General features: G+C 33.5%; 3 protein-coding genes and 1 long non-coding RNA gene across 4 annotated transcripts; 1 reads left to right on the forward strand and 3 right to left on the reverse strand.

The window, feature by feature from the left end:
• Positions 1–1,386: 1,386 nt before the first annotated feature.
• Positions 1,387–3,237, forward strand: LOC114367293. The gene is made up of 3 exons (XR_003657155.1): positions 1,387–1,670; positions 1,887–1,969; positions 2,114–3,237. It is a non-coding gene; the product is annotated as an uncharacterized LOC114367293 (long non-coding RNA).
• Positions 1,768–2,212, reverse strand: LOC114367292. The gene is made up of 2 exons (XM_028324452.1): positions 2,116–2,212; positions 1,768–1,971 (listed from the first exon to the last, which is right to left on the reverse strand). Exons 1-2 carry the CDS (start codon positions 2,195–2,197, stop codon positions 1,883–1,885), a joined length of 171 nt encoding a protein of 56 aa, XP_028180253.1. The 5' UTR covers positions 2,198–2,212; the 3' UTR covers positions 1,768–1,882.
• Positions 3,238–5,477: 2,240 nt separating the features above from the next.
• LOC114425519 (protein LURP-one-related 15-like) lies at positions 5,478–6,715 on the reverse strand. The gene is made up of 3 exons (XM_028392464.1): positions 6,350–6,715; positions 5,947–6,177; positions 5,478–5,809 (listed from the first exon to the last, which is right to left on the reverse strand). Exons 1-3 carry the CDS (start codon positions 6,548–6,550, stop codon positions 5,648–5,650), a joined length of 594 nt encoding a protein of 197 aa, XP_028248265.1. The 5' UTR covers positions 6,551–6,715; the 3' UTR covers positions 5,478–5,647.
• A 1,419-nt stretch (positions 6,716–8,134) lies between these two features.
• On the reverse strand, positions 8,135–17,115 carry LOC114367479 (DNA-directed RNA polymerase II subunit 1-like). The gene is made up of 15 exons (XM_028324668.1): positions 17,032–17,115; positions 16,672–16,935; positions 16,102–16,401; positions 15,838–15,996; positions 15,498–15,659; positions 15,147–15,367; positions 14,915–15,056; positions 14,496–14,831; positions 14,125–14,411; positions 13,427–13,685; positions 10,404–13,330; positions 10,061–10,132; positions 9,874–9,927; positions 9,655–9,756; positions 8,135–8,517 (listed from the first exon to the last, which is right to left on the reverse strand). Exons 1-14 carry the CDS (start codon positions 17,113–17,115, stop codon positions 9,672–9,674), a joined length of 5,352 nt encoding a protein of 1,783 aa, XP_028180469.1. The 3' UTR covers positions 8,135–8,517; positions 9,655–9,671.
• Positions 17,116–19,678: the final 2,563 nt, after the last annotated feature.

The following is a 19,678-nucleotide window of genomic DNA, read 5'->3' on the forward strand; positions in this document are numbered from 1 at the left end:
CAATTACTAGTATTTAGTATTCAAGTAATGGAACTGTTGTCCTGAAGTGACTGCTTTTTCAATGAATTTCAAATACTTGTAAGTAAAGTCATATATATAAAATTCAATAAATATAGAAAATATTTAAGTCGAACACCCTAATTTGAAGCTATAATTACAAATTTATTTTATAAGATCAGTCATATATGATGTGTATAATTAACAAAAATAAATTCGCTACCCATATTTTGAAAAGTATCCACTACAAAAAAAATTTAAAAAAGAAAACTAAATTTAATGATGAATTTTTTCCCCTCATTAATATAGGGTAACCTTTAGTGATAATTTTTAAAAATTATACACATCATTTCGTGACTAATCTTAGTTTGTTTTAGTAAAGTATAATTTTGATTATTAATATTTTTTTCTAGACAACATGTATCTTCCATGGATCATCATACAAGATCAGATAGATAAAATAACTAAAACCTATGTTTTAGGTCCACCAATAAAAAAAGTATTTATAATTAATTTTTATAAAATAAAAAAACCATATATATTAACAAAAATGCCATACATAGCTCTTTCCTTTGAATAAATTTATTTTTTAGACGTTTCTTATAATTGGACCTCATGCCATTATAAATTGGACGACAAAATTCTTTCCTCTAAATATTTAAGACAACTATATATCTAAAATTACTTCTTAAGCTGGAATATATAATTCCAACTACGTGATTCATGCACTCTGCTTTCTTGTAGGACGGTAGAATGAAAGGATTTTGTAATTTTGTGTGCTGAAAAGAAAATTCCTAGGTTGCGTTGTGTTGCCACTCTATGAATTAAGAGTGCCAAGTAAACCTTAGTCCTAGTCAAGTAGCACCCACATATAGACCAAAACAATAAAAGCAGCTATAGCACAAAGCACAAAGTCATGCACGCCGTCTTGGTAGAGATCAGATTCTCCAATATCAAAAAGCACCATTGCTGACTGTGTCAAATAATTAACAAGAAAATAATGACCCAAAAAAATAAAGGAAAGAGACTAAGGTAATATTTTCAGCCAAGAAAAAGAATATTAACTAAATAAATACTCACGCATTCGCCAATATACTTTTTTCTATTATATTACCATTATTAACTTAATTTATAACATGTAAGTTTTTTTTGGCATATATAGACCATATATATTTTTTAATGAAAGTAATTTTATTCAAGTTAGGTAAGATTATGAGTGGTAAATCTCTTAATTCAAACAATATTAATACAATTATATATTTAAGATTTTTTGGTGTTGGCATTTAAGCCTCAAACTTGAAACTACATGATAAGGTATAATAATCATGTGCTAGTTGATTCATGCAAATACTGATATTTAGCATGTAAGTTATAACTCTATTTTATTAACAAATAATATGATTTATAAAAAAAAAACAAATAATATAAACTTAGAGTGTGTGCGTGCTGTAAATTTCTTGATATTAGGGATAAAAAAATTCTCTCTCTATGTATATATGAAACTGAAGTGATCTGAAGTCAAGTATAGCAAAATTTGAGCTCTAGTGCGGCGATGATATGTTCTCCGATGCTGTGATTCGAGGTGAAAGTCAGAATTGTCATCGGACATGTTGGTTATTTGGTAGTGAGTGAGAGTGTAAAAGCATATACCATAAAAGTTACTCCTAGGTCAGGTAATGCTAACTTAAGTTAATAGAATTGAGATATTCTCTATAAGAGTTTATAGTTTCCTCTATCCTAAATTAAGTCTTTTGAGCCTTGTCTTGCGGTCTTTCTTTGTAGTGGACCAGCCCATATCCTAGGCATATACCATAATACAAACCTTATTCTGAAAATATATACACTTTGCACTTGTCTCTGTAATTACTAATGGCAATGATGCTTCTTAGGCTCGTCTGTGAATCAAGGCGATACACAAGGAGTAAAAAAAGTTGTGGGGATTGGCTTTCAACCAGGACCAGATCAAGGAAAGGTAAAAAGAGAATCTTGCTAGTTTCATATTTTTTTCTTCAATGACTTGCAATTCCTAGATCTTGGTAGAAATTCAGTGACTATGATATATGAATTTGATTCGAAATGGAAGACGCAATTATGCCACATTGTTATTTTCCTTCAGATTGTGAGTGCTGCTCAGACTAGAGATATCCAATTTCTTGATATAAGAAACCATAGCAGTGCCTATCTTACTATTTATGGTCATAGGGGCTCACTAACAGCTTTAGCTGTGCATAGACACGCTCCAATTATTGCCAGTGGTTCAGCAAAACAAATCATCAAAGTGTTTAGTCTTGAGGGTGATCTACTGGGCACCGTTCGATACTATCGTACCCTAATGCCCCAGAAAATTGGTTCTGTAAGCTGCCTCAATTTCCATCCATACCAAGCATTGCTTGCTGCTGGTGCTGCAGATGCATCAGTTATCTATGCTGGAAAACAGTTTCTGCTAATAATTATGTCATCTTTGTAAATGTGTGTAAATATCAGTTTCCACATAATGGTTTTTCATTCCTGTAATCCTGTTTTGTGTGCTATTCCCACCCTTTCTGGATTTGTAAATATTTAGTCAGAATACATAAGCTAGTTTGTTGACAAATGTGGGTGATTCACTCCTGGAAAATGGGGTATGTATGTAACTTATGATTATAGTTTCTGTTGGACTGAGAAACCCTTGTTTCTTAACTAACATTTAATAGTAATTAAATTCAAGTTTGTCCAATGCCTGCCCGTGGATTCAGCAGCAGTTCGAAACTTGAAAAGCTGATTCTCCAAACATCAATCGGTTCGGACCTTCAGATTGTTTAATGACAGTTCCATCACTTCATTGTGAAAGACTGACTAGATTGACCCGTTCTGCCATATGTACCTCCATTTTTCACTCGGTGGATTCCATTCAACAATGGGTTTAAATCAATGATTGTAAAACTATCTTTTCTTTATCTTGATTTGCGTAGGAATTGTCTCAATCTAATGTCCTCTTTGATAGAGAGGAGAAAAATAGGATGAATGAAAATAAAAATGGTGAACAAAAATAGGTGAGAAATAAAATAGAGATTAAAGGTGTGGTTTAAATAAAATAGAGATAAGGAGAAGGATACAGAAATGAGTGAAAATAGGTGAAAAATAGTTCAGTAAATTTCACCATTTTTAAAATAGTTCTGTATTGTCTCCGGATTACTCAATTTGGATTATCTATCTATGTGATTTTGAATTTTCCTGTTGCTTCCGAATTCCGGAAGTATATTTTGTATGCTGCAGAATAGGTATTCCAGAATGCATCAATTAATCTAGAACGTATATTCTGGATTTTCAGTTCAAAAATACATCTTTTTGGTTTAATTCCATATTAGATAATGAGGAATGTAAAACCTTCATTCCAGATTATTTAATCCGTAACCCATGTGCTATAAGACTTTGTTAGTGTTCACATGTAGGAGAACAATCTATTCACAATCTATTCAGTGGGAATTTATATTTTCATTAAGGAAATTCACAATTGTGATAGGTTGAAATCATGGCTCAAAAAGTCATTCAAGGATGGTTAAGTTGCCTTTAGATAACATTGCACAAACCCGACCAAAATCAACACCAAGAAATTAATTTTGCCTCCACATTTAGGATTTGGAATAATTGATTAGCTGAAGATTAAACCTATAAAAATATTACAGCTTTTAAACTTTTTCATACAGTGAAGTGGAAATAAACATTTTTTCTCTGAAAATGAAACCAAATCATATCTATTTTAACTAATGTTGTAATTTCTTTGGCCAAAATCACCACTCTGAGAAAAATTATTTGAGAGCCCCTTTTATTCATGTTACTCACTACAAATGTTGTAATTTCTTTGGCCAAAATCACCACTTCAAAAAAAATAATGTTTCATCTCGTTAATAATCATAAGTAGTGTGTCACTATGAATGCGTAGTCCACGTTGGGATAGACCAAGATATTGAAGCCGCCATTGTTTTGCATCTACTAGAGAGAGAGAGAGAAAGAAGCAGATACACTGTAGTGATTATGTTCATTCAGATGTATTTAAAAGACAGTTAAGCTGATGTGCATATTGTGTGCGTGTGTATTCATTTATAGAAACACGTAACACAGTACATATATACCGTGGCAACAATTGTAGGAGATTGACCACCATAAAGTGCAATAACTTTTATCTCTAGAAATGTTGACTCTAAAGTCACAATGACTTTCGTTTTTGTTGTTAGCAAGGAAGACATCAAATTTAATCATCCAACGCGGTATTATTGACGATCTCTTCACTGTAAAGAGCAATTGATGATGAGAAGAATAATTGCTTTTACCCTTGTAAACTTGCATCCCATGCAATGTCATAACCTACATAAATAAACTAACAACTAATATTTATTGATTAAAAAAAATACTTAAGATAATTAATTAGTTAAAAAATGAAAATGGATGACTATGAGATGCCACCTTTGTTTGTATTGATTTGTAGATTGAGAGAGTCAGGAACACAATAGAAAGGGCTGATAACTGAGAATTGTTGTGCCATTGCAAAGAAATTAGGTGTGTGTTGGAACGAGAGAGTCTTCTGTGGTGTAGTATATGCTAATATATAGCTAGAACATGTACTTCTCTACATATATATACGAATAAACCAATGAATGTATAATTATATTGCATTTTAAAATCATCTTTTGCACTCATTTTATTTATTTTATTATTCTTGCCTTTTTAAAATTCAATTTCTTTTTATTTCTATTCTACTCCCTCTTCTCATTTCACAAATTGAGTATTTAGCAACGTAAGTACAAACAAGTTTCTGTGAATTTGATATTCGATTTTTTGTTTTGATTTTTACTATTTGTGATAAAATTGATATATTTACCCATCAGTTAACACATGATAAAAAATTATCTTTATAAAAAATTATCTTTATGTAACTTATGTCTTTATTATGTGTTGTTCTTGTCCTGTGTATTTTAGCATGTATCAAACACAATCTTAAGTGTAGGTAAAGTTGTTAACATACTCATTCCGTAAAGAAGTGGAAATATACTAGCAAATTCTGCATATATAAAGTTTGCTAATATATTTTTACCTTTTTTTAGGTCGGAGTAAGTTAGTCGTGTACACCAATTTTTTCGAGAAAAAAAACCGATAATTGTTTATTAGTATTTTATTTTAAGGGTTTAGGGACATAATACTAACGTGAAAAACCCAATAATTATGTAAAAAAAGTATTTTATTTTAATGAAATAATAGTAATTTAATTTTAATTAACGAAATAAAATGCATTTATCTCTCCTGTCTCCTTTGTCTTGTGTCACCACCTTTAATTTCATGAACATGTTATTTAATTCCAGATTAAATAGCATGCGATTAATCACAAAAGTAATTATTGTTAGATTAATAAAAGTTATTATATATCATGATATCGTGAACGATGTTAACATGTCAATTCTGTAATGTGGATTTTTTGCAGAATAAAAAGTTAAATCTATAAAAAATATTACTAACTTTTCAACTTTATTTCATACATTGAAGTCGAAATACACTTTTTTTTTTCTTTCTGAAAATGAAAACCAAACCCTATCTATTCTAACTGAAATCAAGCCCAAGACTTAATATTAATCTGGTCTATAATCTGAGTAAACTTATTTGGGAGCTCCTAATTAATTTAATTTATATTACCCAATGCGGCAAATGTCACTCCTAAGGCCACATCCATCAGTTCATCATAATAATCTTTCATCTCGTTAACAATCATAAGTAGTGCCACAATGAATGCATAGTCCACGTAGGGATAGACCAAAACATTGAGGCCGCCATTAATCTGCATCTACAAGAGAGAGAGAGAGAAACAGATACACTGTATCAATTATGTTCATTTAGATGTATTAATTAAAAAGACAGTTAAATTGATGTGTGTTGTGTTCGTATGTCAATATAAAAACACATTAATACAATACTACATACCGTGGCAACAATTGTAGGAGATTCAGAAGCATAAACAATGCATGAGCTTTTATCTCTACAAAAGTTGACTCTAAAATCACAAACATTTTCATTTCTGTTGTTAGCGAGGAAGACATCTAATTTCATCACACTATACTGGATCATTGACGATCTCTTCACCGAAAAGAGCAATTCAGAGGAATCGTTGCTTTTACCCTTGAAAACTTGGCATCGCCCATGCAACGTCATATTCTACATAAATAAAAAAATAAGATCGAATAATGAGAATATATAAGGATAATTTAGTTGCTAAAATCAAAATTTTTAACGAAAGATTTTGCTAGGAATATTGAATTAATAAAGATAATTAACAAATTAAACGAGGGAAATCAATGAATAAAATATGAAGCCCGAATAGCCAAACCTTCTTGTATAGAGTTACGATGGAGTTTCCTTGATTATCATACAAGACACGACGATCGTGAAGAGTGAATAAAGCATCTTTTACATAAAAGACAGGGTTACCGTTTATGTCGTAAGTGACACCTTTCTCTGTATTAATTTGTAGATTGAGAGCATAAGGAGCACAATAGGAAGGGCTGATAACTGAGAATTGGTTTGCCATTGCAAAGGAAGGTGAGTGTTGGAACGAGGCAGAGTCTTTTGTTACTTTTGAACAGTACTACTAACTAAGCTGAAATAACATTTACATTTTTTGTGTGTGTGTGCTATGTGATTTTCTTAAATTTCCTTCCTTGACAAGTTGTATTGTGAGAATAATTGATATCAATGTTGTCAACTGAAACTGATTGCAACAGTTAGAATCTTGGAGATAATATATTGTAAATAGTGTTATATATCCTATATAAAATCATTTTTATGACTTTGATATGATAGTTGTCATATATATGAAAAATAATTTTTCTATTGTACTCCAAATTAAATGTTAGTATCAAAATTACAATTCAGTTGACAATTAAAATAAAATTATTGTTAATATTTCATTAATATATACATATATAAAAGTTACTTTTGGCTTAATTATTTCAATAAATTAAACTCTAAGAAGAACTCTCTAAAATGGTGTCACACCTGAAGATATCTTTATCTCAAAATGATGACCTGATGAGAGAAAGATTAATTGAATGATAAATAAAAAGTCTCATATACTTAATACCTCAATTGTTAGACAAAATTTTTTTAGGAAAAGATCTTAATTACAACCTAAATGAAAATAATTTAATTTGATTTCTCCTTGATTGTAAAAGCTACACGAAATTAGCATCTATATACGCATTAAATATTCATGCCTAGGGTATAATTTGCGTAAATTGTTTTAAATAAACACAGCAACTTCCATAGATATTTGGACGTCCTTGATGGTTGTGAGATTTACATCACAAGTGATTGCATCGTGACAACCAAGTTAGCTTCCTCCTCACTTACATGTTCCATACAAGCAAACAGAAAGCATTTTGTCTATTCATATAGCCTTTTTTAACTGATCATTTAGCTTTATAAAACTATTTTTTTAAAAATTGATTTCCAAACCATTCAGTATAAGGACATTTAAGGATTAAAACTTATGGATATTTTTCATAGAAGGACTAATTCTAAAATGAGTATCATTTACAAGAATCAAATGGTTATTTTGACCGCAGCAAAATAGGTACTATTTTCTTTGATAAACTATCCAGTGCTATTAAGGGTAAATCGCATCGTATCATCTAGAACTAACTTTTCTTTTATGGTGAAAATTTATCATCTTTTCCTTTTTATTGTTTAGTTTAATTTCTATAAATGGTTTTACACGGTTGATTAACTAGAAATTCTAAGGGTGACATTTAATGTAATTATTAAAAAAATCAATAGTTTTACTATAAATGTTAGTTAATATAAATAGTTTTAATTAATTAGAAATTTTAAATGTGACACCCTTATTATAGAAATATGATTTCTCTTTTTCAATTTTTCTCTGCTTTTATGGTACGAGCATGTATGACACAACTCTTCACATCAATAAATTGAGAAGAAATATTGTTAGGATTTTTTTTTGTGACAAGCAAAGGATTTTATTAATAATTAAGAGAAATTATACTTGTACAACAAATCTTACCACAAAGAAAGAGTGAGAAAGTGAGAAAAGTAAAAAAAAAAAAGATAAAATTTTAAAATGTAATAAATGATATGATAGAGACAAATAAACACATAAAATAAAATAATACTGTATAAATTATTGAAAGAATTGTTGTCTATATACAGTATCTCAATAATTAATAAGAAAACACTTAAATTGAGCAAAACTATGTCCAACTTAAGACTCTGAACACGAGTAATACCACAAGAGAGATTCAAGTACATAGCCTAATATATACCACATTTCAATTAAAAGCACAACGAAGAAACCCAGTTATAAGCCAACAAAGCCACATGGCAATTAGCCCCCAACAAGCAGTAACCCCGTAGAAGATTCCAATGGTCAAAAAGAGATGCATGCTTATGTTTCAAAGATAGCATACATTTGCTTTTTCAAAGTTGCTCCTCAATCATGCTTCATAATAAACTCATGTGCTTGTAACCAAATAAGCATACCTGGAGCAAAATATTGTTAGGAATTGATTAATGTTAAACTCCTTTCCCCCAATTGAGTTATTGAAGTGGAAAAAAAAGATCATAGGAAATGACAAAAATAATAGGATGGTTTACATGCTTCTTGTTTTCATTCTCTTTCAATTGTCACACTAAACTTTCATTTTTCTCATGACTTTTTCTCTTTTTCTATTTTTTTTTCTGTAACATTGTAGACTCTGCCTACATGGATATTGAATGGTTATTAGATTAAGAATTGTAATTGTTGATAAGGACATTGCATGCTGCTTGAAGAGGGTTCATATTCCCTTTCCAACGGTTTCAATTCTTAATTTGACCATTTCAGGATTCATGTTGGCAATGTCCATACTTTTACAGAGGAAAAAACCAGAAAGAGATGAAGAGTCACTGAGAGAAAAATTGATGTGTACATGTCTTCTTCTTACATCTGTGCTGCAGCCTTATCCTCTGATTACTAAATTGAGGGTCCCCATATGTTTTCATTATTTTCTTCCCATATCTTCAGTTAGTTTAAATAGAACAAACATGATGTTGTAGGGATATTTTGTCACTTGATACTGTTGCTTTGATGGACAGTGTTTCTACTTATAAAAATGTTTTTTTATCATGTATGTAATGTTCCCCTAAACTTTAGAGTGCCTCTCTTCATTACAAAATTTAACTCTTGGATGACCATCCGGAATGGTGTCCGTAAGATGCGCTAATTGTGCAAAACTTACACTTAGTGGCTCTTTTGCAGACTTGATTTTACTGCCAAGTCCTGGACCAACGCAGTTCAGCAGCAAGGAAGAACTTTTTGAACTGACAAACCCTGGACAACTACATTTGTATAATAATGATTGTTTGAAACCACTACCAAAACTTTTTATTATTTACTTGAAAGTTTTTTTTTTAAAAAAACTTAGGTTCACTCTTCCAATTAACGTACATCAATTGCAAATCTTCCTAAAACACATGTTGGCTCAATTTTGAAACAATGGGAGTGGAAGATGGAGAATTAAGAACTTTTTATTGTCAACATATGTCTCTAGTGAAGAATTTCTGAACTATTTACATCTTAAATGTTCCATCCAATAAGATAAGCCATATATTAGCGCTTTAGAGAAGCTGTTAGTTTACCTCATCTAGTGGCTCTATCATTCATCCTTGTCACTAGTTTGTGGAGTGTCCTGGCTGGTTGACGACGGTGAGTAACCGGGTTGACTTGGTGAGTAACCCGCACTGGGACTGCAAATGATCAAACAGAAAAAATAACAAGAACAGACCGTGCTCAGCAATATGCCTTCCATACAATTTCAGCTGTTAAAAGAACCATCTGTACATAAATAATATGCATACCTAAATTGGGGGGAAGTTGGGCTATAGTCCGGGCTCACACCAGAATTATATGGACTAGAAGGAAAAAAAGGAACAAGTCACATATGAATAACCTCAGTTTAACACAAAAGAAAAAAGAAGAAAAGAAAAATCTCCAATTCTGTTACTGTTTAAAGGCTTGGCAGTAGCACAAATGAAGTTAACTTACCTGCTGGGACTGTATGTTGGGCTTGATGGAGAATAAGAAGGAGATGTTGGTGAATACGAGGGAGACGTCGGGCTGAAAATAATAAATTATACATATGCTTGGAGTAAAGAATTAACTCAAAATAAATATGCAATTGAGAAACCGAAAACACAGGACCATAGACTTTATTCAACCACCCTACAAGAACAATATGGAATTTACTAAAAAGTAAAATGACTCCTCAAACCAAAGTTCTAGACTGAAAAAATGAGATTCGAATTTTTGGCATATCAATTTCTGAAGGTTCTGTATATCACACTCAGTACCAGAAATGAATATTAAAAGAATCAAGAGAAGTAATCACCTATAGTTTGGAGATGTGGGAGACAATCTTGGACTGCTTGGAGAATAAGCTAACGAAGGACTATATTTTGCTGATTGTGGATTGTAACTGGGGGAAGTAGGACTATAAGATGGAGATGTTGGGCTATATGAGGGAGATGTGGGGCTGTATGCAGGAGAGGTAGGACTATATGAGGGAGACGTGGGGCTGTAAGAGGGTGAAGTTGGACTGTAGGAAGGAGATGTCAGGCTATATGATGGAGAAGTAGGACTATATGCAGGTGAAGTGGGGCTGTATGATGGAGAAGTAGGACTGTATGCAGGTGAAGTGGAGCTGTATGCAGGAGAAGTTGGGCTGTATGCAGGTGAGGTGGGGCTGTAGCTGGGAGATGTAGGCGAATAAGCTGGACTTGTTGGACTATATCCGGGAGAGCTAGGGCTATAAGTTGGAGAGGTGGGACTGTAACCGGGGGAAGTGGGACTGTAACCGGGCGACGTGGGGCTGTACCCGGGCGAAGATGGACTATAGCCGGGGGATGATGGACTATAACCAGGAGATGAAGAAGGAGAAAACGCCATGCCGCCAACATAAGGCGAAAACTGTGCATCCGAACTAGGAGACAGGCGTAAATTGGGGCTCAACAGATAACTGGGAGACATCATGGTGCCTTCATGATATGGAGTTGCTCCAGGCATGATACCGAAATCAAGACCATCTGTATAACTAGGCAGTTGTAGCTCAATGGCATTCTTCAGCATGCCATCATTAAGATACAAGGCACATTGGCCTGTCCCAATGGGGGCGAGCTGCCCTAAGATTATGTTTTCTGTGACTCCCCTCAAGCTATCAGTCTCTGCATATGCTGCAGCATCAAGCAGAATATCAACTGTCTCTTCAAATGAGCATCTCATCATTGGCCCTGTATCATTCCTGTTGATGCCGTGACGTGTTATTGCCATTAAATGCCCCCTATACGTCATTGTTTCACATAGAATAGCCAAATGCCTGTAATTTACATAAGAACCGTCAAACGAAATTACAATTCTCAATTCATCCAGTAGAGATCGCCTAACTGCCTCAATACCAAGAACTTCAATAACCTCAATCAAGTGGTTGCTTGTTGTCCTTGTCGCGTCAACATCTTCATGGCACATCACAGCTAGCAGGTTCACACCTTCGGTATCAAGCATCCATTCCCCATTAGACTTAAAACCTTCGTTCTCATCAAACTTCTGAACTTTCGCATTTTTTATAAAAACCTTGTTTATGTCTGGGATTCCTCGTAGAGTCATTTCAGTCAGCATGTTGGTTTCTATTTTCTTCAAGAAAACATCATCTTCAGCGGATTCATCCTGAACCTCACCCTTTGGTGCATCATCATTCATTATACGGATACGAAGTATAAGTTTTTCAGCATTGTCATCGTTAAATATACAACTCAAATCATCATCAAATTCAAGGTTAATCTTCTGTGCAATGTCAGCCATACTCAACTTCTTATCCACCATCATTTCACGATTCAGCTCCACGCGAAGCAACCAAGGTGAGATTTTTTCAAGAGCAACTTCTTCATCGGGCATTTCATAGTAGGACATGACAAAATCCACATCCTCTTCAATTATTGTACTCATCGGGTCTGGATCATACCACACCTCTGTAGCTTGAGTGACACTCCTGAGAGTGGTATATTCTAAAGCACACTGCACAGTCTTGGCTCTCTCTTTAGTCTTACCAGCATCAGGTTTCAAGTACACAGAGAGAGAAGGCGTTTTAATACTCTTGGCGACATTAATGAGTTCCCTTAACCTAGGAACACCAAGAGTAACGTTCTTTGCGCTGACACCGGCAAAGTGGAAAGTGTTGAGAGTCATCTGAGTAGCAGGTTCACCAATTGATTGTGCAGCCACGACACCAATCATTTCTCCGGGGACCACAAGCGACTGCAAGAACCTTGATTCTATTTCTCCGACTACCCACTCAAATGACTCGCGAGAAAGCCTGTATTCCTCCAAGACCCTTTTACTGGCGAAAGTGCTGCGGAGCAGAATATTGAAGAGGAGAGTAGCATTCTTTTGAGCTTCTTGACTCAAGGCGTCCTCACCGGGAACAACCTTAAGCCGCTCCTGGAGCTTATCGATGGCTTCCACAATTTCCATTGGATGCATATCAGAAGGCCTTCGGAAGTCAACCTTAAATGTCTTCTGAGCATTCCAGATAAGCCTCTTGAGGTTAACAGGCAGTGGCAGAGAATTGTCACCATTAGAGGCTATCTCTATTGCGAGTTGATGTCTATCAGCTTCAAGCTTTTGAACTTCTGCCTCAAACACATTACGAAACTCTCTGATGGTTTTCAAGTCTTCTACAGGCTCTTGAAGCATGTAATTAGGCTTCCAGTTTTCCTCGTCAAATTCATACCTAAACACCCTATCAAATTCTGTTTTCTTCATTTTAAGGGTATCCAGCTTCTGTGTTTCAATCCAAATAGCGTCCATACCATCTTCTCCGTAGAGAAATTGTATGACGTCTCCCAAAGAGTTTCTAACTGTCCCATCATATTTAAGCATGATGTCCTCCATAGCCTTCACGAGTCGCCTCTGAATGTACCCGGTTTCGGAGGTCTTCACGGCAGTATCAATAAGACCTTCCCTACCACCCATGGCATGGAAAAAGAACTCTTGAGGGGTCAGTCCACGTAGATATGAGTTCTCCACAAAGCCACGACTTTCAGGCCCATGATCATCTTTTGTGAAGTGAGGCAATGTCCGGTCTACGAATCCGTATGGAATTCGCTTCCCCTCAACGTTCTGTTGCCCCACACAAGCAGTCATTTGAGATATGTTGATGTTACTTCCTTTCGAACCAGCTGTCACCATTGCTTTCAGATTGTTGCTCTCAGATAAACTATTTCCAGCACTGTTTCCAGCATCATCACGAGCTTTATTTAGAGTCTAAAATTATTATCAAATATGAAATTCATCATATTTTTACCCCAAAAAGATAATATAACACAACAATGTGAAAAGCAATCCAAATTAAGTACGTACCTGGTTCACTCTATTTTCAAATGAATCCATCATTGTCCGACCAGGTTCGGCCTCCAACTTCTTCTCTTGAGCATCCCTGATAAGTTGTTTCACTTTCTCCTTAGCTAATGAAATAGTCTGATTTATGGCTTCCATAGTGGAAGCATCAGCTATTGTATCACCAATTCCCATGCTAAAAGCATTCTGCAAAAGCCAGTAGTTTACAAGCCACTGAGTATGACCAAGAAATTTCCGAGCTGCATCAGGGCCAACCTCTTCCCTGTATTCAAGTAAACAAACTGATTGAAGCAGTTTCCAGAGCCACAAAGTTTCACCACTATTATTAGAAAGCACCCCGTGGCATTATAATAATAAAATTATTTAACAAAGTCACTTGAGAGTTGGAGTTTGAAAGAATAGAAAACAATCCCTCTCCTTTGGAAGAGGCTGTAAAGGTAGATTCATCTAGTAATTTCTAGTAGAAATATTTGTGTAATTATTATATTATACACCGATGCTGAAGGAGAGAGAGCCTCGGTGCAACAATTAGAGTTGCTGCCATGTGATGTGACTAAGATTTCACATGTTCTAATTGCGGAATCAACCTCTTGCAAATGCAAGGTAAGGCTGCCGACAGTAGACCCGTAAAGGGTCCAAACCTTCCCTAAAGCGTCATAATTATAGCACCAAGTAGTCCATTATATACTGAAGCTGCATACCAAATCACATGAATGAGACTTCCGGCGGATGCTCCAAGAGTCTTTTTGCAAAGTGTTCCGGTAAGTAGTTCCCCTTTTTCAATTCTAACCATGGTATCCCCAGGGGTTATGGGTCCCCGTTCATCATCACTATGCCAGCTCGAAAATCTAATTAGATTTATTTGTTTAGGAATGATGAGATTGAAAACTTGTTTCCCTGTCCACAATGGTTCTGGCTTCAATATTGTAGGAGCAGGAACTTTCCCATCAAAATCTTCCCACCACATCAATATGTTCATAAAAACATCCTGGTTAAAAGGAGAAAAGAAAATGTTTTTTTTTATCAGACATCTATATAGCCTGCATAAGAGCCATGAGGCTGAACTAAATACCTTTGTGATGAAAGTGTCTCTCTTGGTGATTTTCCTGCATCCTAGAAGTGTATCTTGGACAATTCCCATCACTGGCTTGTTTGACTGTGGTGACACAATGCATTTAGGCACCATCATCAGCTCTAACACCTCAGCTCTGGTTTCTAAACTCTGAGGAACATGCATATTCATTTCGTCCCCGTCAAAATCAGCATTATATGGTGAAGTTACGGACAAGTTAAGCCGGAAAGTAGAATAAGGCATGATTTTGATTCTGTGTCCCATGATAGACATTTTATGAAGACTAGGCTGACGATTGAAGAGAACAAAGTCTCCATCATTCAAATGACGCTCGACCTAAAACCACAACATTAACAACTATTATAAGGCATTAAGAGAAAACCAAATAAAACAATATTATCATTGTTAAGAAACAGTGCCTTGTAGCCAAGCTCCAAATGGTGATCACTGCTTTTCTTTAAATATCTGAGATCAAGTCTTTGTCCGTCATCACGAATGATATACTTGGCACCAGTTTTTCCAGGTGGAGGATGGGGTCCATACTCAACAAGTTCCTTCAACCTGTTTTTTAATTTTCCATTTCAAATACTTTCTGTTAAAAATTGTAGAGAATGCACCAATAGCAACAGGAAAAGCATATTGAAATACAACCTTTCAATGTTATATGGAGTCACAGTCTCAGGGTATGTTAGATTCAACGCAATACTCCATGGTACTCCCAATTGATCAATGTTGATAGTTGGATCAGGTGTAATGACTGTTCGAGCAGAAAAATCAACTCTTTTACCCATCAAGTTACCTCTAATCCGGCCTTCTTTTGCCTTGAGCCTGCTACATATTGATTTGATTGGCCTTCCAGATCTCTGAGTAGCCTGAGAAATAAATAAACAAATATAAAAAGCAATTACTCTAAGCATTATGAAAAATTCAAGATTCAATGAAGGTTACAGGAAGCATGGTATATATCAGTATAGATTGCTAAAGTCTAAATATAATTGGTACCCTTGGCAATCCAGGTAACTCATTATCAAAATATGTTGCTACGTGGAACTGCAATAACTGCACAAACTCGGAAATAATATGTGCAGGAGATCCATTCTTCTCCTGTCTCTTCAGATTCTCATTGTGCCTGATGATCATGGCCAGTTGGTGAGTTAAATCATCCTACAAGCAACAGAGACAAAAAAAAAAAAAAGTCACAGCATATAACACAAAAATTAAAAGTGTTCCAGCAAATGATAGTATGCATTATGATCAGTAGAAAATTATAAAATAAATAAAAAAGACTTGCAAAACTTGTAAAAAACGAGAACACACAAAAACAGTGTCATAAAACACTTGCCTCACTCCTGGAGGATGTGTCCATCATTACAGAAGGCCTAACAGGTTGAGGAGGAATTGGAAGAACTTGTAAAATCATCCAGTCAGGACGAGCGTACTGAGGATTCAAGCCCAACAACTGACAGTCCTCGTCGCTTATCCTTTTCAGAACACTAAGAACCTTCAACAGATATAACAAGTCACCAACTACATCAGTTCCTGTATGTAGCAGTGGACGTAAAATAAAAAGTGCTCGTCATATAAATTCGGAATTTAGATCAATCACCCTTTCTGCAGAAAGAGTCTGTTTCCTTTCCACGGGTTCGGGAAGCTGTTCTTGGTCATCACTTTTCTTCCTCTGAGCTTTATACTCTGCATTTATTTTCATCCCCTCAATAGTAATCTTCGGCTGCTGAGCACCGCAGCCACCGCGACTCTTTTTAACCGGCTCCCCGGTATCTTTACCATGAATGTCAATATCATCTCCCCCTTCGCACTTGCTTTTGTTTTTGCAGGCATCCAGAATCTTTCTCAGCCTATTTTTGGGATTCCTGATTCTTAAAGCTAGCTTGAACTTGTGATCATCCTGCATAAAACGCAATCAATTTTAAGAAAACACATTACATTTCAGTTTTCATTCTCCTAAACTTACAATTTTAAACAAGAATTCAGATAACAAATTTCACTCTAGCTCCTTCCTTCTATCTATTTAACAGACTCAATTAAACAGTTCAAAATCCAATTGAGTAATTGACCACCAATGACGAGCAATGGAACTCAGATTAGATTCTGAGTGTTCTCATTTCTCACAATCACATAAACAGCTAGCAAATTCGATCAGTATTATGCAAAGTACCTCATTAGCTAGAATTTTGGAGCAGTTGAAGCAAACACAACGCATTATAGCTAATACAGTCTTCAAAAACCCAATATGGAACATTGGCTTGGCAAGCTCCAAGTGGCCAAAATGGCCAGGGCACTCAGCCATACTGCCCGTACAAGTGTCACACTTGAGCTTTCTGTCAATAGTTCCGAGCCGAGGGTCGCTCAATCCTCCGATCTTCGGCTTCCCTCTCTCGGTTGTCTCACCGTGCTCGATTTGCACCACAGACATTTGCCTCTGAAACACAAAACAAACAAATTCACGAATCAATCAACAACCATAAAAGTGGAAAGAAAGAGTCGATTGCATTTCCGAAACAAAAGAGATAATTACGATCTCGTCGGGACTGATAATTCCAAACTGAACCGTGGCAACTTTGGCGACCTCAGCTGGGGAGAAAGGGAATCGAACATCCATGGTTTCAGAGGGAACGATATATTTAACACGAGAGGTAGCAGTTGTGTTTGTGGGGGTACATTTTCACTTTTCAGTGTTATTAGAAGACCGATCTAGGATCAGAGAATTTCTCCTTCGCGAAACAAGAACGTAAAAACATCCCTAGGGTTCGCAGCTATGCTATCGTGCATGTGCAATTCTGCATGCACCGCGTGCTTACTATAATGGGACGCAACTTATTTTAACCTAATATTGCTAATAATTCTTTCAAAATAATGTTTATTTTTATTTCCTCTATGTTAATAATTGTGGTCTTAGATTCTTTTATTACAAACTAAGAAAAATTAATGAATAAAATAGAGTAATAATTCCATATAATTAACTTTATAATTAACATTAATTCATTTTTAATTTTATTTTTTGCACATCCTTAATAATATTATAAAGAATATAATTAAAAAATCATAAATGTTACGTTAAAAAATTAAAATATAATTTATTTTGAAATTTTTTTCTTATATATAATGAAATATCTTATCCTTATTTAGACTAATGGATTGAACCCAATCAAAATACTTTGGTTCATTCTTTTTATAAAAAATAAATAACTAATTAATCAAGATAAAAAAAATTAAATAAATAAGTTAATTTCAATAGATAGTTATTTAAATTTGACTAAATTAAAATTTTGGTCTCTCTATTATTAAATACGTTTATGTGAAAAACATTAAATAAAAAAAAATATTTTAATAGGAATTCAATTCATGACTCTTTATTTATGAAGAATACAATAAATCGATAATACATTTGTTTTATTTAGTTAATCATATTAATATTATTTTCAATATATCATTAGTCAAGATTTTTTTTTTCAAATAATCAAAATTTATAAATTAAAAAAATTTAACATATAAATTTTTTTAATTACTTATTTTAAATAGTTTACATATTTTATTTTACTCATTTATAATTAAATTTCATAAATTAGTGTGTAAATTATTTATAATTTTTTTTAAATTGATTTTAATATACAAATTATTTTTACACTAATTATTTACGTAAAATTAAAAAATATTTATATATTAAATATTTTTAATTTATAAATTTTGATAATTTCAAAAATAATAACTCTTGACTAATGATACATAGAAAATAATATTAATATAATTATCTAAACAAAGCAAGTATTATATTGTCTTGTCTATGAATAATTTTATGTAAATAATTAGAGTAAAAAAATATGTATATTAAAATCAATTTACAAAACAAATTATGTAAATAATTTACATATTAATTTATGAAATTTAATTATTAATTGGTTAAAAAAATATGTAAGCTATTCAAAGTAAAAACATATAAAATGATATAAAATAAAACTAACAAGATTTATATATTAAATATTTTTTAATTTGTAAATTTTGATAATTTGAAAAAAATAATAACTCATAATTAATGATACATAAAAAAATAATATTAATGTAATTAACTAAACAAAACAAGTGTCTTAGTGATTTATTACTTTGTCTATAAATAATAAATGTTTATGAGTTCAATTCCTATTAAGATACTTTTTACTTTTCATTTCATTTAATTATTTTTTACATAAATGTCATGTCAACAAATGTAGGGGATCAAAATTATAATTTAGTCTTTAAATTTTAATCTAAAAATACTCACAAGATTAAATGATTAAAGTAATAGTATTAAATTTAATAACCCTACATAATTTAAGGGGTGAATTTTATTCACCAATGGTTGTGACTTATATTGTTAATAGGTTGATAAATATATTTACTTGCATAAAGAATGAATTGGCATCTCTTTAATGAAATTCACAAGGAAATACAGGTATGAAAAAAAAATTATCATCAATTATTACATTTGAAAGTGAGTCTATGTTTTTTTTATAATTAGAGCAACTAAGAAAATACATTCATTTATTTTTTATATAAAGGACTAGAGGGATTAATAATTTCTCTTTCATATTTATTAAATATATTCATTTCTTACCTTATCTCATCTTCCAAACCAAAAAAATATATATACTTCTTCTATTTCTATTCTAGGTTCCTCGCTCTTGTTGCCTTGCAGTTCAAAGTGTCATAAATAGTCTTTCATAAAAGACATAAGCTCGACATGTTGAGTATGAGGTTGTGGATTAAAAACAATAAAAATAATTAGCTGAATAGCTAAGGGTGTGTTTGGTTTGCATTTTTATTTTCTGTTTTCATTTCTTGTTTTCAATTTCTAAAAACTGTTTTCATTTTTAAAAGATTAAAATTCTGAAAACATGTTTGGTTTGACTTCTTAAAAATTGGTTTAGGCATTTCATCTATTCAATAAGAATGTATGCTCTGGAAAATTGGTTTAGGCATTTCAACAAACACCTTATTAGCAACAAAATCCTTATTAACCCTAGCACACAAGACTGTGCCGTCGCCACCCTCCACTGTGCTATCGAACCACCCCTGTTCGTCGGCGTTGCACCTCACCACCAACAAGTAGTTGAGGACGCCACGAAACCTACCCAGAAGGGAACAAAATCGTTGAAGCCCCAACATAACCACTAACTAGACTAATTTAG

This window comes from Glycine soja, chromosome 9 (genome assembly GCF_004193775.1).
Source record: "Glycine soja cultivar W05 chromosome 9, ASM419377v2, whole genome shotgun sequence".
NCBI classification, from domain to species: Eukaryota; Viridiplantae; Streptophyta; class Magnoliopsida; order Fabales; family Fabaceae; genus Glycine; species Glycine soja.